The sequence below is a fragment of the Lathamus discolor genome, chromosome 4 (genome assembly GCF_037157495.1).
Source record: "Lathamus discolor isolate bLatDis1 chromosome 4, bLatDis1.hap1, whole genome shotgun sequence".
Lineage (NCBI taxonomy): Eukaryota > Metazoa > Chordata > Aves > Psittaciformes > Psittacidae > Lathamus > Lathamus discolor.
The window spans coordinates 30,895,030-30,919,420 of record NC_088887.1 but is presented as its reverse complement, the minus strand read 5'-3'; the positions used below and the strand labels follow the sequence as shown (position 1 = coordinate 30,919,420).

General features: G+C 41.5%; 2 protein-coding genes across 11 annotated transcripts in view; one reads left to right on the top strand and one right to left on the bottom strand.

Moving 5' to 3' along the window:
* The window catches only part of SON (SON DNA and RNA binding protein), a 43,378-nt gene extending 38,628 nt beyond the window's left edge, over positions 1-4,750 (bottom strand). For 4 of the 8 annotated variants that reach the window (XR_010612203.1, XR_010612202.1, XR_010612204.1 and 1 more), the window contains exons 1-2: positions 4,542-4,748; positions 2,736-2,902 (exon numbers count right to left, since the gene is read on the bottom strand). Coding sequence is in view for 5 of the 8 variants with exons in the window: in XM_065676858.1 (XP_065532930.1) it covers positions 2,736-2,902; positions 4,542-4,663 (289 nt within the window). In the remaining 3 variants the exon portion in view is untranslated. Of the gene's footprint in view, positions 1-2,735; positions 2,903-3,665; positions 3,785-4,541 lie in introns of those variants that run through there. The other 4 variants (XM_065676861.1, XM_065676859.1, XM_065676860.1 and 1 more) reach the window with 4 other exon arrangements.
* Positions 4,751-7,254: 2,504 nt separating this feature from the next.
* Positions 7,255-24,391, top strand: part of GART (phosphoribosylglycinamide formyltransferase, phosphoribosylglycinamide synthetase, phosphoribosylaminoimidazole synthetase) — a 37,984-nt gene continuing 20,847 nt past the window's right edge. The window contains exons 1-7 of one of the 3 annotated variants that reach the window (XM_065676857.1): positions 7,309-7,351; positions 11,022-11,056; positions 15,156-15,304; positions 19,349-19,444; positions 20,462-20,636; positions 21,314-21,425; positions 22,658-22,726. In XM_065676857.1, the coding sequence (XP_065532929.1) occupies positions 15,160-15,304; positions 19,349-19,444; positions 20,462-20,636; positions 21,314-21,425; positions 22,658-22,726 (597 nt within the window). In that variant the 5' untranslated portion in view covers positions 7,309-7,351; positions 11,022-11,056; positions 15,156-15,159. Of the gene's footprint in view, positions 7,352-11,021; positions 11,057-12,279; positions 12,383-15,155; positions 15,305-19,348; positions 19,445-20,461; positions 20,637-21,313; positions 21,426-22,657; positions 22,727-24,391 lie in introns of those variants that run through there. The other 2 variants (XM_065676856.1, XM_065676855.1) reach the window with 2 other exon arrangements.

The following is a 24,391-nucleotide window of genomic DNA, read 5'->3' as shown; positions in this document are numbered from 1 at the left end:
ATTCTTTTAGACTAGTGACCAAGCCATGGACACAGTCAGAAAAATTGAACTTGAAACCCATGCGTTCTTCACTAAACTACCATACAAAATTGCACACACTCCCTTTTCAGCCCTCTAACCCTTCTCTCTGGTGTCACTTGGAAGTAAAAATAACTACTTTTTCTTTCAAAAAGTTAAAAGAAATCTTCTTGGTCAGTTCCAGTGCATAGATGACTCTTCCCAATAAGTAGTTGGATATACTTCCACTTATATTCAACTGTGCAGTTCATTCTTTCAGGAGGGTGGAGATGTGCTTTTAAACTACACCAAGCTGCACATGAAACAAGAATTCCCATTTTCCAGACAACTTATCTAAGTGGTAGTATGCTTACTGCATAAAATGTGGCCAGCCCATTAATCCCTACTATACTTAGAACTTTTGAGCATGCTCAGTATCACTTGTGTGTGAGAAGTTATACAAGTGTGTTTACTGATTAAGTTTCTCACTGACAAAGTGCTTCAAACAAATCTGGGGAAACAGCATCTACTTCCCCAACCCCATAGAAGCTTTAAGACACTGCAGGCAACCAGCTGCTTAAACTGGAGTTGCCACAGGTAAACCTGGAAGTACCTAACAGAGCTTCTGCTTCAAACAGGAAATTAACTAAGGAATTCGGATAACTGCAGGGACAAGCAATCACCGAGCAAAAAGGAAAAAAAAAGAAAAAAAGAAAAGGAGGAAGACTTAGGTTTCAACCACTGTATTTTAATTCTATACCTCATTTCCCTCTGAATTTAACCTATGTTAGGTTCTTACCCTTCTTTGGATCTAGTACCATAACTTCATAGAATAATTTGGGTTGGAAAGGACTTAGAGGTCAGAAGTTCCAACCCTCCCTGCCCCAGGCAGAGGCATATTCTACTAGACCAGGTTGTTCAAGGCCCTGTCCAACCTGGCCTTTAAGGCTTTCAGGGATGGGGCAGCCACAGCTTCTCTGGACAGCCTGTTCCAGTGCCTCACCACCCTCACAGTGAAGAAATTTTTCCTGATATCTAAATCTCTCCTCTTTCAGTTTAAAGCCATTATCCCTTTTCCTGTCACTACATGACCTTGTAAAAAGTCACACTCCAGATTTCTTGGAGGCCCCCTTCAGATACTGGAAAGCTGCAATAAGATCCCACCTGAGCCTTCTCTTCTCCAGGCTGAACAGACTCAACTCTCTCAGCCTGTCTTCATAGGAGAGGTGCTCTTTTGAGGAGAAAGCCACATTACTAAAGGCAGCTTGTAATTTCCTGTTAACTACGAGCTATATATTTAAGCCTGCTTCCATATTTTCTTCAGTGATTGTATTTATACTGGTCAGTGCAGCAATATGGATTCTTCAATTATAATCTTGCTGTAATTTCAAAGCATATTCTTTCAAGTGAACAGTGCAACCTAACTTAAAAAATACTAATACCGCAATCCTATTCAATTAACATAACTTACGGTCCTATAGAGATATCTCTAAGGTAGTTTTGAGCACACACATTTTTATGGAATAAACAGCTTAAAAAATAGTGCTTTCACCATCACTGCTGTGAATGTAACGAAACAGGACAATGAAGCAGAGTCAAATGACCTGTTCTATACAGCCTTTTCAGATAACCTCTGTTGCACAATAGCAACAGTAACTCCTTTCCAGATATGAACAGTGGGAACGTTTACCATAAGTGAAGTTTATTAACTTACAGATTAATAGGTCTTACATTCATTAACATGTTAGCTTGCCTCATTCTTCCGTGACAGAAGAACAAAAGTACCCCAGATGCCAGCAAAAAGTGCTGCTTGTGCAACATAAATGAAACTGTTGAAAATGATCAAGGTAAACAAGCCACTGTACACAAAAGAAAGAAACAGCAATTCCAAACCCTGCAAAACAGAATCTCTGAAATTTTCTATGCTGCCTCTTGGTAAAAACCTAAAGTCCCTCTGTAACTATATTTACCAAGCACATAGCAGTTACTTATGATTCAACTCAAAAACATTAAAAATGCAATAATCAGAGCCTTCAACTCCCCAACTCTCCCAGAAATGTACAAAAATGACTAGTCTCATGAGAAGGGATACTGATATTCAACTTTTTGGCATAATAAATCCAGTAATTTATTGAAGTTTTGAGCTTATGACCAAAAAAAATCTTAACCTTTGGAAGAATGTAACTTGAGTATCTACATTTTAAAGATAATTGCATTATTTGTTTTAAAACAACACAGCATCCTACTCTGACAGAACAGTTAATTACAGTTCTGAAGTCTAACAAATGATTTTTAGAAATAATCTTGCAAACCAATCCAAAACAACACATTTCTGTCAGTACCAGCTTTGTTAGGGAGAACTGCTCATTGAGGCCCTAAAGTAGATACATACAAAATAAAGTACAATTATATATATATATAAAAATGGGTATTATTTATACATTTTAGCATTATTATAATGGAGAAAAAAAGTAACTTTTTTGCAGACTAAGTAATGCTTTCATACAAATAAACAGCTTAAGTTTCTAAATTATGTACTTCTCTATCCACCTATGGTTGTAAATTAGAGTAGATAAAAAAACTTAAACATTACAATCAGCAGACAACTTCTCAGATGAAGCTCGTTGAGAGGAGCAGTACTGAAAAGTACTTTTTATCTCTGTAAAAATTATTCCATTTTAAGAACTATGACAACCTTCTTAAACAAGAACATGTTTGCCAAATATGTTTTCATTTACCTGATTTGCACTGCAGCTCTGTATCAAGGGCTCCAGAGAGCACTTCCTCTATTTTCTGCACTATCTGATCATTCTGACGACTCCCAGCACCAGCAACAGTGTCATCTGAAGGGTTGGCTTGCTCAGCTGGGATTGTGTCACCATTGGGCTGGCCTTCTACCTTTCCACTAACCAAAAAAAATATCAACATAATACAAGCAATTTTGAGCTTTTTTTCGGACCTTTTTTATTCATAAGCATTTATTATACTCAACCCTTCAAAACATCATTTTAGCCTCCTGAAGAAGCCATACTTTTAGCAAATAATCTATTTTTTGTTTAGCTTTCATACACTCGCAACAGAACACGTTGTGACAACTGAGTATCAGGCACAAGGGAGGAAAACGTGGTCTTGAATGTGCCACAGCCCCCGTGCTTTATGCAAGAACTTGTATAGGCTCCCCTCAGAAAATAAGCACCCATCACTCACTCTTCTCCAGTAGGTTTTGTCTGCTTTACGAGATAAGGCTGGGAAGAACTAAGCGAGCTTAAACGCAGAGATCGGCAAGAGCAATCTAACAGAAGCTCGCCCCTTCCCCTCTTGCCCCAGCACAAGAGACCAGTGCCGAAAACCCGTGAGTGAAAACGGGTGAGCGTTCGCCACGAGACAGCCCTCCCGCCCCTTCTCCCCCCCCCCCCCCCATCCTCCCGCTGTGGCCCCCCGAGTCCCGCCATGTTGACGCCGAAACGATTCGCAACAGCCCGAGGCCCCGGGCCCTCTCCTTCCTTCCTTCCTTCCTTTCTTTCTTTCTTTCCTCCCTCCCTCCCTCCTTCCTTCCTTCCATCCGCGCCGAGGCGGGACCCACACACTTCCCCTCTGCCCTTACACCCCTCCTCTCCCAGGGCCGCGGCCGCGCGATCTCCCCCCGCCACCCAGAGCAGGCTCATTACCCGCCGTGCTGCTGCTGCTCTTCCTGGATCTCCCGGAATTTGTTAACCACAAAGGACCGAAAGATCTCCTCGATATTAGTCGCCATGACAGCCCTACGGCAACGGGCCGACTCCCCCTCCCCGCGCCCTCCCCCGCCGCTCCGCTTTCCTTCCTGCCGAGACGCGAGGCCTCCAATAACCCACAAGGCACCGCGGCAACAAGAAGCCCAGGGCGCTTGCTGACGTATTCCCTGTACGCCCTCTCGCCATTGGCTGCCCTCTAACGGACGGACGGGCCTCCGGATGGCCTCTCTAGCGCTGAGCAGGAGCCATAGAGCGCCAGCCCCTGTCTGACTTCCGGCGGTTACGGGGGGGGGGGGGCGGGGGAAATGTCTCGTGTCTCGGAGAAGTTCGCCGCCCGCCCTGCCCCCCCGCACGAGTACGCCGCCATGTTGTTGCACTCACACACACACCCCCCCCCCGCCGCCGCCCGCCGCCCTCCCCAAGCGCCTCCCGGCGCTTCCCCCTCCCCCCCCCATCCGGTAAAGCCCCGGCGGTCCCCCCCCACGCCCCCCCCCCCGACGAAACCGTTAACTGCCGCTCCGTACACACACACAGATCGATACCTGTCCCCCCCCCCTCCCCCTCCGCCGTTCTCGGCCCCTCTCGCGCCCCGTACACCGAAAAACTGCGCCTAAGCCCCCGGGGGAGGGGAGGAAAAGAAGGGGGAGTGTGTGGAGGGCACCATGGTGGCCGGTGACCGCGGGTTCCTGCGGCCCTGTCCCCCGTTCCTCCCCGCACCCCAGCCACCCGCCCACCCCTTCCTCCCCGCTTCCCCACCGCGCTCTACCGGAGCCGTCTGGGCCTCCGCGGAGAAGCCCGGCGGCCCGCACTCACCTCGCCGACGGCTGGAGCGGCGGCGGCGGTGGGGGCCATGGTGGGCTGCAGCGTGTAGCTGTGCGTGCCGGCGGGGCTCGGGGCCGGTGGGGGTGGGTGGAAGCGATGCCATTGGTCTCCATGGAGCGGGGCCAAGCCCCGCGCCTCCGCCGCCCCGTGCGCCGAGCGCAGGCAGTGCCTAGCAGGGGGGCCTACCGCGCACACGAGTGCCTGCATCACAGGAGCCGGCCCGGCGCGGCGCTGCCCTCAGCTACCGAGCGGCTCCATGCGAAAGGCGCCCTCCCCCTCCGCCGGGAGAGCAGGCTGCCTGTGACACGCACATGTGCTCCGGGGGCTGTCTGCAGGGCTGGGCGCCCCGCGGGATGAGAGGAAAATTAAAGGAACAAAGAAAGAGAAGAGGGAAACGCCGCCGATGAAATGTCCCGAATGAAATAAATGGCACCAGGGTGAAATCCGGCCCCGTTCTCAAAGCAGTGTCTTCTCCGAGGTGTTCTGTTGGAATGCACCAAAATCAGTGTGTCCTCTGGACAACCACCGTGGAGACTCCCTTCATGCTGCCCCAAAACCAACTCTCAATCATAAAGATATATCGATATATTGATATATATATTGATGTGTATATATAGATATTAATATATACGTACATATTGATACATATATGTACAAATACGACTTTGTCATGCCCTGTTAAACCAAATAATCCTGCAGCTGGAAGACTCTTCACAGACTCACAGAATGGTTTGGGTTGGAAGGGACCTTAAAGTTCATCCAGTTCCAACCCCCCCAGCACAGGCAGTGACATCTTCCACAAGACCAGGTTGCTCAAAGCCAGAAACAGCCTGGCTACTGTTTCTTCTGGTGTCATGATGCAGTAACGTAGGGCGGTTAGCTGACCTGAGAATTTAAAATACCTCAAAGCCTAGGTATAAGCGTTTAGCTCCTGCTGGAGTCTTCACTTGCACTGTCAGTCTTGAATTCAGTGTGTCTTAAAGACCCTTCCAAGCCCCTTTAAAATCAGTGTTGTTCTTTACTTCATGTTTCTGGGAGGTGGTTTGCGTTAATATTAACTTTGGAAAAATAATGGATCTCATACTTGGATCAATTTTCTTACACCTATGTCACAGATAATTTATTACATTTAAAATAGAAAGCAGCTCCATTTAAGTTGCCCTTTCACAAATAACCCGTATCTTGCATGCCAGGCCAGCACTGAAAACTTTTAGATATGTCTAGTAGAATACTGTACATAATTTCTGTTATTCAGTGAGCTACAGACTGAAAATGTTTCACTTGCACAGTTTCTGACATACTTACGATTACCCTGATGCAAGTGGCCTTGTCTAAACCAGGCATGCTTTTACCTAGAACCAGCTGGTGATATTCTATGTAGGCCTTGCCCTAACACAAAGCTGCAAAGGCAGGACGGGATGGTAATTCACCACTTCCAAATAAGAAGCCCCAAAACTTGATCAATTTGATCAAGGTTTGATCAACGTAACTTAGCCTGTGTTAGGGGCTTCAGACAGAAAAGCTGTTCCAGTTGCAGACCACACCTCTGATGTGGGCCACTGGGAACCCACAGTACAAACCTCCCTGCCATCCAGAAACGGACCATTTCCATCTGCAGTTAATTAATTCACAGTAACTTTACTACACTGATACCACGACCAGTGTTAGGCCTCCATCTACACAAGGCAAATCATGAAGGAAGGTACAAAAAAAAGAAAAAAGGCCAGAGAAGGATTTTAGCACATGCTGCATGTTTTCCTCCAGGTCCTTAAAAATGGTCACAAAGTGATAGATACAAGTCACCTCATACAAATGAGGATCCACAGCCCTGCACGAGAAAAACTGTTGTTGCTATCCATTCCCATCTCTGTTGGCTGTATAAACCCCCCTTGAGTTAAACACTTTTATTCAGTTAGGTGTTGCGTAGTTTTCAGACGAATATTTTTCCTTCATCTTGTCAAGACCAATGATTGTTTGGGGTGCATTTAGTGCTTGATTGGTAGACATAACAATTGTAGAACTTTACTAATAGCAGTTCTGCTGCTATCATCAATGCTACTTAGAGCATTCATTCACGTGGCCATTCCCTTTTAAAGCATGAATCAAAGGTGCGCTTAAATACACAAATGAGATTTACTGAATCTTTTATTTCATAAGCTAATTTACAAAGAACAGTGAGATTTTCACATTATAGCTCTTGGGGGGGAAGCAAAACTATGGATCAAATCTGGTTTTATTAACAGTATTGTTGCAAAATAGTAATGCTAAACTGGACTAAATGTTGTCCAATATTCTTTGGGTTCATGAAGTAGACAGTTCAATGTGGTACAAACTAAGGAATTGCTCCTACCCAGTAGGAGAATTCTCTCTGTGAGGACATGGAAACGAAATGAATCTTTGCACAGTCAAGTCCAGCCAACTTCATAAGCCATCACGTATAGCTTGCGGAGCACTACCCCCAAAAGGAAAAAACCGACCTACATACTGAGACGGCTTTTTGGCCGGCTCTAGCACATTCCCGGCTCGGCACGCTCCCCAGGCAGCAGCCGCCCCCAGCGGAAGATATTTCTAGACTTGAACAATTTACATTCAAAAGCCAATTAGTGACTCTCCAAACTCGGGACGTGCATGCACGGCCCTTCCTTCCTTACTTCCTTCCTTCCTTCCTTTCCGTCCCGCTCGCCGGCCCCCGCCCCCGGCCCGACCCGCTGCCATGTCGCGGTGTGCGCTGGGTACTGTAGTTTTCATTGGCGGTGCGGCGGAGGATGCCCTCCCGCTCCTTAAAATCCCCCTCAAGGAAAGTAAGTTTCTCTTTCTCTCTGCAGAAGGGCTGGCTCCATGGGCCGCTCGGTGCCGGTATCGCTGCCCGCTGCCAACTTCTCCCCCGCCGAGCTTGGCGGCGGAGCAAGAGGGGCGAGGCTGCGGCGAGGCCATGTGCTGCCCGTTACCCGCGCGGTAAAATGGCGGCCGGCTGGGCTGGCGCCGTGCTGGCTGTCTTTGTGAGCGGGCCTCGTCCGAAACCCCGGGCGACTGTGGGTTAGCCCGGGTCCTGCTCTGACCCGCACCTCTGGCTCTGACGGAGTCTGTGAAGATATAGTTGCAAACAGCTTATTCGTATATATATTTTAACTGCCTGTCTCCTTGTCAGATTTACTTCTGGGGAGCCTGATGTGTAGCGTTTTTAAATGTACTGCACTTAAAAGTATTTTTAAAAGCATGTGCCTTTTATACCTACTTTTTTTTTTTTCCCTGCCCTGTTTGATTTTGGAAAAGTGATGAAATATTTGCTTTTAAGTAAATATAAAACTTTCCGCCTATTTTGTTTTGGACCTTGACTCCCTTTAATTCTTTCCCTGCTGTTTGTGAAGTTTGGGGCTTACTGACTTAACGTTGTCCCTCTTCTTCTTTTTTTCTTTTGTCTATCCAGTAGATACCTGAAATTATTCAGTAAAATTAATACTTATTTAACTGTGTTGTGTGTATAACTGAAACAGTAACACAGAGTGGGCATTTCTCTTCCCTCTCCCCATTCATTCTGGTTCTCACCTAGTAGCTTCAGCTGAGGCATTAGTGGTGAAAGGCACTTACAGCTTCCTACATGGAGTTTGAAGCAAAAAAAAAATAGTACTTCAAGGATGGCTGTAAAAGTTTATGACCCTATTTATTTTTAGCAGCTGAAGTTGAGGTAATGTTTTGCCTAGGAACTGCACAATCTGGCTGTTTGCAGGAGGCACGATGCCTGTACCGCAGAGCCTCAGTTCAGGCCATGGAAGACATATGTTTTATTCTCAGCTCTGATTCAGGCCTTCAACCTAATGCCATGATTTCTGCAGGAGTGAAACATAGATAATAATGACTTTTCTTGTTTATTCCTAAAGTGACCTGATACACCGCAGTACATGGCTGCGTGAGAGCCATGAATTAGTCCTAAATAAAACACGTAAGCAAAAGCAGCTTATTTAAACCCAAAGCTACAATTAATAATCATAAATGCCACCTGGTTGTGGAGGTCTCTCAACTCCTTAAGCAACTTTAGATGGTATTGAAATCTGAGGAAAAATATTCTTTAAGGTTGTGTTGTTTTCCTTCAGGATGAGTCTAACTCTGCTCTAGCCTAAACTTTTGGTTCCATGGTTGTGTTTTGTCCATTTTGCCAATTTAGATGCCATGGCTGTTTCTTTTTTTGTTTCTTTTTTTTTTTTTTAACCTTCTGTTGCACCACCAGAGCTATCTGCACAACTGGCATGGTGAATTCCCCCTGGAAACTGATACACATAGAAAAAAAACCATGGAGAGGCATGCGTCTCTTCTCTTCCTCAGCCCTCATGTCATTTTCTGATCTGGCTCACCCTGGAGCAAGCTTGTGCAAGGGGTGGGAATGAACAGTTGATTAGAAGGTAAATTGTGAAGCATAATTTGCCACCAGCTGCGTTATGGTCTCTTGCTCAGTCAAGATGATCTGAGGGTGCAGTGCACAGGACAGCTGGTCTGATGAGCAGTTTGCTGCAGCATAACCGAGCTCTTTTCACCCTCTCTGCTGTCTGCTTCTTCCTTTGTACTCTCTTTGGTGATCACTTCACCCCCCAGTGAGTTAGTTTAGCTCACTAAGCTGGCAGAAAATATTTCCTTTATAAGTGCATACATATATATGTATATTTACTGGGTTAGCTACTGTTGCAGTCTTAACTTTCCAGCATTATTGTCTACCTGATCCAAGTGACTGAACACCCTTGGCACACACAGGAGGGAGAGGGAAGGAAAGACTGGAGGTGGAGAAGTTGGTGGGACCAATGGGAAGCTGCACCATCAAAGGGCAGTGTGAAAGACCAGTTGATGAACCTGCAGCTTGTGCATTCCAGCCTCTGGTTCCTCTCCAAGCTTGAGCAGGGTCCAGCAGTTGTCAGAGGCTCACCGAGAAGGCCAGCTTGGAGCTCACCTTGTGTGTACTGAGATCTGTGTGTACTCATGACACACAGCAGGCTAAGTTGTAAGGATATGACTTAGCCTGCTGGTTATAGCATTAATTCGGAAAGAAAGTGATAAGAACTCTATTCCAGGGACTGAGGGGATACGTGTTTGAACCTTCTTGGTGATGCTGAGCTTGGGTTCTTTGAGTCTGGGGTAAGTGCTGTCACTGCTGGGCCATTTTGTAGCCTGAGCTCTAGGAAAGCAGGAGTTAAGATGCTCTGGGGAAGGACCATGCCTTTTGTGTAAAGAGACTTGAATGCCTGTGTTAGGTGTCCGGAATCCCAGTGTTGGAAAGCTAAGGTATTTCAGCTTTTAAATAGGCGGAGGTTAGATGTTATAGTAATACAGTAGCATGTAAGTAAGTGTGCAGTAATACAGTAGATTGTTGCTGCCTGAAAGAAATCTTGCCCTCAAATTCTTCTGCTCAGCTCAGGTATCCCATCCATTCACTGTTAGTGTCTCTAGACCTTGGCTGATGGCACTTCAATCCAGTTCAGTTTACAGAAATCTGGTTTGGATTTTATTTTATTCCCTCCCTCCGCACCCACCCCCCACCCCCTGGTTAGTTTTATGAAATCTCAGTGAATTGACTATGCTCAGGTCTGCTCTGAAGCCAGTAAAAGAAAAGGGAAAGTGTGTATGGGCTCACAACATCCCTTTTCAATGGCAACAAGGAATATGAATGGGTCCAGCATTAATGCAGGTGTAAATGTTTGCAGCAGAGTGTGAACCTGCTTGGACAGCAAGTACTTTCCAGTGAAGGGCAGCAGCACTTTAGATCCAGCACAGTGCAACATTTTAAATATACCCATTTGTTACCATTGTTACTCCAGCCTTAGCTCAGGTATTTTTGAAACTGAGACACTGAAAGCACTTTTTTTTTAAACTGCTTTGTTTTGAGGCACCTTTGCACAGAGGTTTTCAAGATTTGGTGTATTTGGCTCACCAAAACAAAGCACGCTCCAGCAGGTCTCTAAATCAAGGAGCACTAAGAATGCTTAATTTAAAAAAATAAAAAAGGCACTATCTGAAGCAGTGAGCAGCTGCCAGTCATACCGTTTACTGTTTGCACTATACTGCATAGCTCTTATTTTAATTGCACCTTTTTATCGCTTTAGTTAGGGGTGAGGTAATAAGGCAACGGTTTATTATGAGAGTCCACCTAGTTGAGATAAAATACTTAGGTAACTTACGCTACACACGATATGAAACTGAATCCTGGGAAGAACTTGCTTAAAGAGTTTACATTTTCTTATAGCTATCTTCAGTAACACAACCAAGGAGCTGAGTTTAACACTCAAGTCTGTGCACAGGATCAGTTTTAGAAAGAGTCAATGGCTTCTGTCCTTCCATGGCAATAGGGAAGCGGCAGCAACCAAGTTAGTAGCCTCTTCTCTGTTCTACCTATATTTGAAATCTGAATGTGCCTTGGAGTCAGGATAGGGCAAGCTATGAGAGACTGTTGGTTTTGCCTTCCTCATTTTTATTGTCTCTGCTCCACAGGCTCTGACCTACAGGAAGAGTTGTCCAGCTTCTTGGTGAGCCTTACCTTTTGTGGAGGATAAAGTTCTCTAGGCTGATGCTTGTTCTCTGCTGACTCAGTACTCTGGAAATTGATTTGTCTTCACTCTATCCTCATGTCATCTCCACTTGGATACATGGAGTAATCAGCTTGGTTTTGCTTTCATGTGCTTACTTCGTACAAGTTCATTCTTCCTTCTTTACAATAGCAGACAATGGTTGCTGAGGAAATTATGCTCCATGTTCTGGAATTTTTAAGGATTTCACAGATTGTTTCCAAAAAACCCGAGTGTGTGATAATCCTCACAGAAGAAATATCTAGCTTGTGAATGGCTTTAAGTCTTTTGAGAACAGATTTTTGACTCTTGTATTAGTGACAAAATAAAAGGAAATGTTGCCTCTTGGAATTTCAGTTTTTAATGCAAGATCTTGCTGGGCAGCAGAGGGCCTACATGACATTTTTCTATGTCAGTGCAAAAAAAGGCTGCTACTGCTAGATTTGAGCCTCCTAAACTGGGATTGCCACCAGAAGTTCTTTTCAAGCTACATCCCTAAATAAAAGTTGCTAGGATACCACCTGTGGGATGCACAAATAACACTGACTCTCAAAACAAATGGCTGAAACTTAATTTTTACTCACACTATGTTAAAAATTGGTTGCATTTTATTTGAACATATGGTTGTTCATTTTACTTGCTCCCATATAAAACTTCATGCTGTATATTATTAATTTTATTTTTTTTAGCTGAAAGTAGTATTACAATATGTTACTTCAGGGGAAAAAAGGAAGTGGTTCTTTGACTGAGTTGCCAGCATGGTGAGTTAATTTAGCTGGCAACAGTGTCACTGGATCTTCACACCTGTCCTACTAGTTTTAAGCAGTAGGCTTAGCAGAGCATGAAAGTGCATCATGCACCTTGTTGTTTCTTGCTCTTGATATTCATAGGACTATATATAGCCTCATTTTTATGCATAGCCTCATTTTTAGATAAAAAGAGAATGTTTACAATCTGAGTAGCAAATAGATTTTAACTGCAAAAAATACCTGGGATGGAACAGAATTCATTTTGCATGTTTAGAAACAACAGGCTGTGCTGCTTCTGCTCTGCAAAGGTTTTGCTCTTCACTCCTAGACCATCTATCTGTATGCAAGTTTCTGTCCCCTCTTCCCAGCTGGAATGGCTGGTCTTTCCCGTTCATTGGCTAGTTGCGGTGTCGTCAGTGGGGCGGTAGTACTGGGACAGGGGTACTACTTTTGAACCAGAGGCTGCTTATCTCCTTTCTTTTTGCACATCTGAACTCTTGAGCACTACTTTCCTCTGACTGGCAGCACGTAGGGTAGGGTAAGTGTATTCTCTGTTTAGATTCAAATCTCTGCATGCAGTTTTGAGGTAATTGTAAGAAAATTAGATAATGTGTATAGTTCAACTTACTGATAAAATTTGCCTTAAAAATTACTATTTAATGATGACTGTCTCTGGGCAGCACTGGAAACATGCTTGTTTAGCTTAACTTTAGTGTAGGAGATAGCTACCTGCTACATGATAAATGTTTATTCTTTTAGATTGAATTCTTCTGCCCTAGGTTACTTATTTTGCCTTTATCTAAGTCATCCCTTTGTTGTAGCTAATCCCTTACTCTTTCATCTTCTCTTTTTGCTTGAATTCTAATACCAAAGAGGCTTAGCATAACTTCGTTCCCAAGTATGTATATCATAACTGATAATTTTTACCCCATAGTTTTTTGTTTGTTTGTTTTATTGGTTTTATTGTAAATAATTCTGGAGTTTTGCAACTAAAGCATCTCTGCGACTTTTTGACAAGATATACATGTTGCACACTGTTGATTAGAAAGTTATTGATCTCCTCCAGCCTGAACCTGCAATTAAAGTTTAACTCCACTGTACTTAGTTCATAGTGAATAACACATGTGGGTTCTTCCCATCTAAAGTTTCTTACATTGGGCTTGGATTTAAAATTCAGGCTCACCATATACGCTGCATAGTGCCCTCAGAGCAGGAGTTGTTTCCTCCATAGTCCATATCCTCAGGAAAGGCAGGTTTCTTCAGGGTCAGAGCTATCAGAGCAGCTCTATTCAAGTCAAGCTGTAGCCGCTGAGATGAGGGAGAGGCACATATCACTACCTTATCATTTGGCTAAAAATCTGCTTTCTATCATGTCTTTTTGCTTTTGTCTTAGAAATCTGTTGTTTGGTGGTTTTGTATTTTTTTTTCCTTTTCTTTTAAGATGTGCTTTTTTTGTTCTAGTCATCCTCTCTTGTCCTCCCTCAAAGGAGGGGACTGGAGAGGAGACCTGACTTTTCACTGCTTTTGGAAATGGAGCTGTCACCTCTGTGTATTCAAGCTATGGTGTGTGTCAGGGTTTTTTTCTGAGCTTGCCTAGGGAGGCACTGTACACATTGGCAAGTGCAGGTCAACGACCAGCTGCTTAATGGAAAAGGCACAGGGATGACCAAGGGTTGCGCATTACGTGTGCTGGGATTACAACAGGGAGACTGGTTGTTCCTTTTGACTAAGACTTTTATCTGGGTTGCATTCCTCCTCCTGATGAATGGGAAGTGATTCCTACAGGGGAGGGACACATCACACCCCTTCACTGGCCAGGCAAAACCCTTTGAATAAATTGTGCCATTTTCAACACTGAACTGATTTTGTTTATTCTCATTACTTAAAATGCTTAAGCCATTTTAAAAATAGGTTTAAATAGGTTTAGATTGTTATTTTGCCTAAGTTAAGGTTTAAAGATTTTAGATTGTTTGGCATTTTTTTTTCAAGTAGTGAGTGCATGCTGCACTTGGGCTTAGGGCCACCTGCCAACTTGTAGCTGCTTGCTTTCGGCTCCGCTGAATAACTTCTTTGGGGAGCATTTGACTTCTATGAATAAAACTCTCACTTTAACCAGTGCGGTGGCATCGTTTGTGTATGTAATTTAAGTATGATTGGACAAATGTGACTCTTAACAGCTTATTCTTTGAGTAGTTTAGGAGGTTAGCCCTTGCTTTTCTATGAGCTCCAAATAAAGACGTATGAACATATTTTATAAATTTTATACTTTATTCATTTATTTAGGATTTTCTGAATTCCTGTGGGTTTTTTTCAGTGTAAGCAAATTCTCCTGCTTCCTTGCTAGCTGTGTGGTGTCATTGTCAGGATAGCAGTCCTGAGGTGGCGTACATCAGTAAATATGTAAAGAATACACATAGAAATAAATATATCTTAGAAAGCAAAGGCTAACTTTCAAAACTGTTCAAAGAAAAAATTGTAATATTGACATCAGTACAATACGTGTAAGTTACATGTACATATACAGATGACATAGGGAAGGCAAAACTGAGAGAGTTAATTTCATTTTTGTGACCATTTTGTTTCCAAACTGCTGAAAAGGTTTTGGACAGTTTAAAATTGTAATGAAGTTACAGCCTTCATTCAAACACTTGCTTTATTCAGGCCAAGACAGCATTAATGTGTTTTCCTAAAACTCAGTGGAATGGGAGAGAGGAGTGGATGACCTGCAGTACCTCCTCTGAGGAATCTTCTTTGTTAATGTCACCTGGTCTTCCCTATTGTTTGCCTTGTGGTTGTTCTCAGGAAAGCCAGAGCTGGAAGCTGATTTCCCATTCAGCTCTAAACACTGTAGTACTGTGTTCATACAGTTAGTTCATCAGAAGGGCTTTGCCCTTTGCAGACTTGGATTCACCAGGAATTTCTATAGGTCCGGCCACTCGTGTTTTTCCTGTATCACAGACTTCTGTATAACTTGTAGCAGTTGCCAATCTGACTAAAGGCAAACCCAAGATGGATTGCTCTGCAGGTTAATTCTGTGTTGTGGAGCAGTTCAGTCTTTGATATTTAATTTGTATCACGTCTGATTAAGTCAGTTATCTATTTTCATATACATATCTCTCTCTCCCTTTTTTTTTTTTTTTTGATCAACAAAAGCTTTATAGAAATACAGTTGCCCGAAACAAAGTGACGTTTGTATCTGTTGTGAACTGCGTTGCATCCAGCACTTAAAACCTGTGGTCTGGGTAGCTTTTGCTTTCCTAACCTCACGCGGCTGATTCTGTCTGTTTTGCTTGTGTTCTGGTTTTATGCAGACTAATGGCTGATCAAGTGCTTGTGATTGGCAGTGGAGGGAGAGAGCATGCGCTGGCCTGGAAGTTGGCTCAGTCTCCACATGTAAAACATGTGTTTGTTGCTCCAGGAAATGCAGGAACAGCTGACAGTGGAAAAATTTCAAATTCAGGTAAAACCCCCCGGAATACCACTTTTAAATTTGATAACTCAACTGGTAGGTTGTTCTTGTCATAGATCTGAAATCACAGCTGTTGATGTGAAAAGATTATTACTATCTTTTAATGTTTTGGGCACGTGAAATAGAACATATAGATGCAGTTAAGAAATAATTAATTATATTATCTCAGTTGTGATATCTAATCCTTTAGGTTTCAGGGTGGAGGATGCAGCTAAAACTCCCATCTGTAAGATGCACGTTTCTCCAATACAGCTCAGGATAGATAGCTGCTGTGGTTCCCAACTCCCAGCAGCCTAACAGAGAAGTGGTGGTGGTTGGTGGTTTCTCTTGGTACACACTGCAGTCGGTGAACAGCTGAAAAGTGCCTGAAGCAAACATCAGCACCTAAAGTACTAAATACACAACTATATTCTCAAGTGCATTGAAGCCCTGTGATCCCTACAGTCTTTGATGAGAATACTTTCTTGCCTGAAATGTTCCACCATAGGAAGTTGTTCATTCCTTTGTCTTGGTGACCTTAAGAAGTCAAGGTTATTTTCAGATGTTTCTGTCTTTGTACTGGCTGCTTGTTTTGATCTTCTAGCTTAATATGTTAAGCTCTGACTGGCTGTATTTGAGATTATTCATAGTTAATAGTTTTGAGAAATCAAGCTTAAGGTATTTCAAATTGAGCATCCAAAATTGTGTGCTGCATTTAAAAAAATACAGGTCTAAGGTGCTTGCCTGGAGGCACAGAGTGAATCAGTACAAAACCCAGCGTAATTACTCAGATTCCTGTCTTGTGTCCTTTATATAATAGAACCTGAATTAGGTACTTTAAACAACCAACTTAAGTTTCCACTTTAAAATGTGTGATAACATACTTAATTACAATTAGCACAGTATGCATGTGAACATGAATTATATACATTAATTTTATGCATTCATATTTGTGTGTAAGTAAAGTATTTTGTTTGTTACCACCTCATGTGGAAACATGAATCCTGTCAGATTGTTGTACAGCAGGTAATTATATTTATTTCCACATACATTGGAATACTTAATTACAGGCTGCGTAAATAACTTTGTCCTTAATTCCTTTGACTAGTCACAGTATCATAAGTTTTTTGTTCTATTTGGCTTCTGAGGAGCGGGTCCAAGGAAGATCCTCACAGGAAAGTCATACGTTTCCTTCGCATCCCAGTAATTCAAACAAAAATCTTTACCCTTGTGATAAGTGGAGTCACTGCCAGTCTGCTTGGCCTGCGGAATGTTAATGCAGTATTTTTTCTCAAGTGGTGTCTTTTAAAAACTGCTGTGTTTTTCTCTCACATTGTTAGTCTATAAAAAACACTGCACTCTCAACAGTGAAAAATACCTGAGCATGTGTATAGTAATGCTTGAGCCAGGTCCAAAAATCTTTTACTCAAACCTTTTCTTCTAGGCTAGGGTTCACATGTTTTTTGGGAGAGAAATCCTCAGCCAACCAGGAGGCAGGCAGAATCTAGAATTTGTGAAGAGTTTGACTTATTTGTTTTTAAGGAAACAATTTGTCTTATCTGCTCAGGCATTTTAGTCCTGTCATCGGGGTCTAGATTTTAACTCGGGGGAGAGAATGGAGAACAGCTTTGCAGAAGCATGTGAGTCTATTAGATTGTGTGAGCCTGGGCAACAATGTCTGTGAAACTGCTACCATTGTTTCTGGGGTTTTTTTGGGACAATGAAGATTTGTCTCTGAAAAGTTCATCCTCCTCTCATGGCTCATGAGATTGCCTTTAGTTAGCATTGCAGCTTTGGTTCTCAGATGATTTCCGAAATACGTAAATGCGAGCTTAAAATTATAAACTTAAAATTTTCAAACTTGCTTGTATCTAAATAAAAGAAGTTTTCATGGTTAATTTGAGTTAGTAATCGTTTCTGACAGTAAAGACAGATTTAGGTTGAGTGGCTAAATATAGTTTTATATTTAATTTATATATAATTAGCATGGCAGTTTTGGTGCCAAAAGTGTACAAAAGGGCTTGCTGAATCCAGAGATAGATGTATGTGTGTCTGTGAATGGATTTCAGCATCCTGACACCTCCTTCAATCACATTATAGCTCTCAGTACAACTTACACTCTTTTAGCTTTAAGCTCTAGCTTTGAAAACCTTGGTCCGAGGTCCTTCTGTTTATTTCAAAAGGAATATTTAGCTGTTGGTCTGAGATATGAAACACAGCTACAAAAATATCCCCTTTCAGTTCGCATCCTGAGGAAAACGGTGTTTGGGGGAAAGTTAAAATTACGTATTAACAATGTGATTTATTCCTTTTTGTTTGTTACTAGGACATTTCCACATCATGTAAATCTTATGCCATATTCACTATTAGATCAGACCTAAGGCAAGACAATGTGGAATGTAAAGTGCAATCACTGTACAGGCTCTTTCTTTTCCCTTCTTCCCTTCACATGGATTAATCTCGTAGGGAACAGGGATCATCCCTCTTCAGTTGCCCACCAGAGCTCCCACTCTCTTTGGTCGGGATCTGCTGTTCTCCAGCTGCTTTCACAACACCCTCATGGGACCGAAATACAATATTGACCTTTATGTTAATCAGTACTTTAAAGCCAAGCATATTAATGCCTTTGGTTTTGCTCCCTTGTGAGCCAGAAGTCAACTGATATAAGTTGCACAAGGAAGTCAAAGGCCTTCACTTCTCCTTACATACAAATATTGGTGGAACAATATAGCTGAAATAGCTATCAATGAGGTAATTTTTCTCGGTGTTCAGTCTGTTGTTTCCCCCATTCCACCCAAATAGGGTAAATCTACAACCACAGTGTGGGTTTCAGGTAGTTGTTTTTATACCATCTCTTAGGCAGAAATAGCTGCTTCCCTTGTGGAAGCAGGCAATTTAGTCATACAGGATGGCAGGAGCACAGTGGGCACTGACACAAAATTGTGTCTGTTTGTCCAGCAGAAGCAGCTCTATCACTGCCACTGCTTTTGTTTCTTACCACTTCCCTGGAAACTAGCTGGAAGAGACCGTCAGCTCCTGGCATGCTTGGCAGTACAGTCACTAACAGGACATCACAGACAACTTAAAAGGAAGGTAGTCCAGCTGCAAGGAGGGTTTGTGCTCTGCTGTACGATGCTCCCTTTGCCAGCTTTGTGCGCTGATGTGTTAGTCTCCTCCCTGCAGGGTCAGCCAATACACACCAGGCTTCGCTCACTGCTGGTTTGGCTGTTCTGGGTTTGTATTCCCATCCTCTGTAGACTTTGGCTTTGTTTATTCTTGATAAAAGCAGTAGAATTGCATTGCCTTTGCGTAAATTTTTTATCATGACACTTGTCATTATTGTCTTTTGTGCAAGCTTTTCCCTTTGTTTACACAGTTTTTGGTATTCCAAGAATTGTCATATTAAATGTTTGTTTATGGAAAAATAATGTTCATGAAAACCTAAGACCAGATAGCCTTACCCATAATTACAGCACCTGCCCTTATTAAGTTTAGCCTAATGTAATAAAAAAGTGTTGAGATTCCCCTTTGTTTCAGTGGTGTCAGTTTAACATGGCACTACAGAAAGAAGGAAAAAAGAAAAGAAAGTAGTTGCAATCCCACCACTAGCCACTTGTACCTGTCTGTTATGCTGTACTGGCATGGACATGTGTAAAGCTTCATGGTGACCCTACTCAGGAAGGAGACCGGCTGAAAAAAATATGTGAGTTATTTTCACTTGAATCCTTCACAACACCTCTTGTGCTGGCAAACAAGATGTTCTTAGAGATTTATGGCAGTGTAGGGGAACCCAAAATTGTGTTTTCACCTTCAGGAGCAAAGTGGGTTGACAATGCATTTCAAACCACAGCGTTTGTTTGGGCGCTTGAGAGTTTATTTTGATCTAACCCTTGCATGTAAGTCTATATATTAGTGCATACCTCACTCTCCCAGATGCATAATGACCTGTCATTCAAGAATGTGAGACTGATGAAAGTGCTGCTTCAGGTGTTGATAATATAAGTGCTAAGCAGCAGTAATGAATCCAGTCTTACCACTCTTTTGTATTTTTGACAGCCATTTCAGTCAGCAATCATGCTGCACTTGCCCAGTTCTGCAGAGATCAGGATATCAAGCTGGTTGTGGTTGGTCCAGAGGTTCCTCTTGCTGCTGGTAAGAGAAAGCAAGCTAAAAAAACATAGCCTTCATAATTTAGGAAGAAAAGTAAATTTAAGTCCCTGTCTTCTGTGCACCACTGCAGTATCTCAGTGTCTTCAGTAGGAATGGAAACAGATTCTCTGTGTCAGTTTCCCTGAAGTTCAGGGTTGTGGTGTGATGAAAATGAATTTCTGAAGGGTGTTCTGTGAAGAATATAATACTTAAAATATCCTTAAATATTCAGTTTCTTTATAAGTGCTTGGAATTATTAGGGGAGGTATCAAAAGTATTTCCATATAGGAAACTTAACTAGAGTTTTGATTTTCTGGTGAAGTTTTCATTTCTTCAAATAATGATAATAATTTCAGACCTGAAAAGAAAACCAAACCAAAATAAAAAAACAAGCACAAAACCACAACATTTGTAAACATGCTGACAGTTTTTCTGTTTTAACATTTCACACAATCAACAATTGTCATCTTCACAAAATACTAACGTGAACTTTTTAACTAAAAGCTATGATAAAACAAGGGGAGATTCATCTCTTACCAAATGCAGCAGCTTCTTAGCCCCAGATATTGCAGGGTTGCCTGCTTCTGATTATAGTGAAGAATGCATCTAAAATAGGCACTGTATAGGTATATATGGCTTATTATTCGTGATATACTTGTTCAAATGAATCAGTGTGTCTGCAAGACTTGGACTACCTGATGAAATAGAGAAAACAGGATGAAATGTAATCTATTAGAAGTAAGTAAGTTTAGTTCTGCTTTGTGGTCATCCTTGTAAAAGATAAATGACCATAGCTGATGTAGTTCTAGGACCTTATAACCTTATACAATATTTATTGTAAGCAAAACAGAATGTCCAAAATTTATGATAAGCAAAATAGGACATGTAGATAAAGATTATCTAAAACTAGCAGATGTTCAGGATGAGTTGTAGCTGAGTTAAGTGATAAGTAGAAGGACAGGGAGAAATCATTCAATTCATATGGTGATTTATGAAACTTTCATGTGTTGTACTTTTTAGGGATTGTTGATGACTTGACAGCAGCTGGAGTAAGGTGTTTTGGTCCAACAGCAAAGGCAGCTCAGCTGGAGTCCAGTAAGAGCTTTACCAAAAACTTTTTGGATCGTCACGAGATCCCAACTGCAAGATGGAAATCTTTTACTGATCCCAAAGCAGCATGTAGCTTTATTAACAGGTAAAATTCTTTTAATTTTAGAAATAGTTCTTTTTACAGCAGTGTGCTAGGTATCCAGAGCAAACAATCAAATGATTACTAATATGTCAGTACTTTTGGCTGTGATGGAACATCTGTAAAGGTTTTAAAGGACAGCAACACTATCACATTGCAGTGATAATTAAATGGTTCTTATTTACTGCTCTAAATGAAAATAAAATTCAGTGTTCAGTTTACAGGAGAATATAGGACAAGTTTTTTTCTTTTTTTCTTTTTTTCCAAATTGTCTACAGTGGAAACCCAGCTTGAAGTCTTGTAGTCATTTGTTCTGCCTTCTTTGTACCTTTTTTCCACAAATATAAATTCTGCATTAGAGACTTTCTCAGCAAATGCTGTTCTACTCTTCAGAATACAATTCAGGTGACCCAAAAATGATACAGCAGTAAATTATTAAAAGGAAAGCAACAGTAATGAAATTCAGTGGTGGAGAAAAAAACAGGAAGCAGAAATCCCTCACAGGCATAGCATAATGAGAGAAGCCTAGTGTTTATCTATGTGTTACTCAATAAGGTAAAATGCTTGCTATGAAAACGTGTAAGTATTTTGATTTTTCGTCTATTTGAAATGTTCAAAATGTCAACACAATATATTTGCAATACAGAGTGTTTATGTTAAATCTCTCTTCTGTGTCTTTGTAGTGCAAACTTCCCTGCTTTAGTTGTAAAAGCTAGTGGCCTGGCAGCTGGCAAAGGGGTAATTGTGGCTTCAAACAAGGAAGAAGCATGCAAAGCTGTTACTGAAATCATGCAGGTTAGTAGAAATATCATGCACTAACTGGAGGAATTCTGACACAAAATAAGTTATTAACCATCTCAGAATCTCAGAGATATTCTTTATTTCTGTGTAATAGGAACTTGGCTAATAGGCATCAAATTTTTTACCCGTTATATGGACAGCTAGGAAGCTTTGTCATATTTATTGCTTGAGGCGGGGTACTCTTTTAGGCATAGTTCAAGCTAAAATAGAATAATTCTTAAATAAAACCCACACTTCCGTATGGATTGCCTGTACCATTTGAGACTGCTGCTATCAAACTGGTACTAGAGTGCTGTAACACTAAATCTGTAATTGACCTGGGTCATGACAAGCAGCAGCTTTAGGACTCCAGTCACACAGTACTTAAGTGTGTAGTGAAATTCCGGTGGAATTATTTCAAGCAAAGTATACATTTAGGTACAATATTTAACAAATACATTAGGACCATCAAAATCTGAAGAGATGCAAAACGAAGCAATTTTATCTGAAGAGCTAGGAATATAGAGGTGGAAAATAAGATGCATACAGGTCAGGTCCTCAGATGGTGTCAGCAGCACAGCGTCTTGTAATGCAGTGGAGCTATCCTGATTTATAGATGTTATTTGACGCTTGTATTTCAAGAGTCAGAATACAGATAGAGTCTGCACTCACATTTTGTTGTGTGTGTATGGTTATTGGACAAATATACATCTTAACAAATGGCTCAATGTCTAGAAAAAAATTGGAAAGTATGTCAGAGAGTCTTACAGATCCCCAAAATGACCTTGTCAGTGTGGGCTGGTTGTTTTTAATTGCCTGAATACGCAGTCAGTGTTTCAACATCGTATTGAAATATGAAAATATTGCCCTCTTCCAATGTATTCCATAGAATGGCACTTTCTTGTAAATTAAAAGTTCAGATTATAGACTTGATAGTCATTGCTATTAGTCTCAGTATAGTGGGTAAAAGCTTTAGATGTTAGAGCATGAGGAATTGCTCAGTAAGTCATAAATACCATCTGTAATTTAAAAACATTGACACATAAAATCTGCATTTATTTAGGAATAAACAGAAAAGAGGAGCAAAGATTTTACCATTTTTGACATAACCAGGGTGGAGAATGGATTAATAGTCTTAAAACTGTGCTGCATCTTTCTTGCTGTAGCAGAAATATTTCTTCTTGTTACATTTTGAATATTTTAAAACAACAAAAAACAAAATTTAAGAGATTTTTGTTTTACTGTAGGATAAGACTTTTGGCACAGCTGGGGAAACTGTTGTTGTTGAAGAACTTCTTGAAGGAGAAGAAGTTTCTGTAAGTGTGCATCTCACTATAACATTTTGATTATACCTGTTCTAAACTATTTAGGAAATATTGTGTAAGTACCTACAACAGGGATGTGTAGGATTTTATTACTTAAAACCACTTATCTGTTTATAAATTTAATTATGTTAATTAAAGACAGCTGTGTTAATAACCAAACATCCTGCAGTCTGCTGAAAAAATGAAATAAAGATAACTCAAACAGTAATCAACTCTTGCCACATGGAAAAAAAATAGCAAACCTTAAAAATTTTGAGTGTCATTGAGCATGCAGTTCTGTTAGTATTTCTGACAGCAAAGACAGCATAAGATGTCCCTTCCCTTCCACACTGCTGCCTCTTCACTAGAGTTTGCCTTTGATTCAGTTGTACTAGTTACCTCTTAGTGAAGCTGCAATCTAAGGATCATTTTTCAAAATCAACACCATCACCTTATATGTTTTCTGTGTTCTGGTTTAAAGGCCAGTGCCGTTTGAATCAGTATAAGTAACAGGATGGCACAGTGCAGAGCAAGGCAAGGAGTGATTGGGAGCCAAGGAGCATGGTGTCTTCATTTAATCAGCTTTGCTGATGAAGGAAATATGTTGAACTGCATGATGAGGGAGCCGTAAACTCCTTTTGAGCAAGGGAACAATCAGCTCAAGACAGGCGCCTTCTGGACCCTTTTTAATGTGTTTCATTGGCCTAGATACTGCGATGTGGAAGTGCATCTGGGGACAAGGGACCCAGAACCAAAGGCTGTTGAATGTTTTGACAATGTTGATTTACTCTACATATGCAGAACGGACATTTCCTTCATTTTAAACTAATTCAGCTCATTTGTTTAAAAAAGTATAGCTGATGTGACTAGTGGAGTGTGAAAGAGAAAAGGAGAATTTAGAGCCTGTGTTTTGAGGTGTCAGAGCAACTTGACACCTGCTTCCCATAAAGTACAACAGCCAAGTACCAGCTCAGGTTCCCAGCTCTTGGAGCTGGAATTGACTTGTGCTGGGTGTTGTGAACATTCATCTTGAAGGTGGTGGTATTTATAAAGCAAGCAATCATCTCCAACTGTTGCCAATCTTTGCATAGTCTGTTTTGCTGCCCTATATGAAGAAATCAGATGTGCAAGGCATCCTTACTCCTTCCTGGTTGGCTCGACCTGTTTAGGAACTAAGGGGTTATCCAGATCTTCATTCTGTGGTGGAAAATATATAACTCTTAATTAGTCCTTAAAATACTTCCTGTAAATTAATACAATAATATAAGCATGCAGTTTAAAGGGGATTTTTTCTGTGATAACTGACAGAAATATGAAAAACATGCTGCTTACTTTGGCTGTCAAAATAATTCACCTTCCAAAAATTGTTACAGGTTTTCATATATAAATATTTGGGCATTTTCAGGTTATGTAGGGAAGTCCTTGTTTGTTTTCTTTTAATTAGCATTCTAAAATGTTTGTGAGTACAGCTAGCAGTAGTCCAGTCAGTGAAGATCATCACTGAGGTTCAGAAGATTCCAGCAGGCTTGTTATTATGAATATAAGGAGGGTAAAAGCATCTGCTATATAAGTGATTTATAAATAATTCAAAATTAAATAGTTTTATCAAGGAACAGGAAATCTTGAAAGGAATGTAATGCCTTCCTTCCAGGGCAGGGAGGGGAGGAAGGTGAGGGA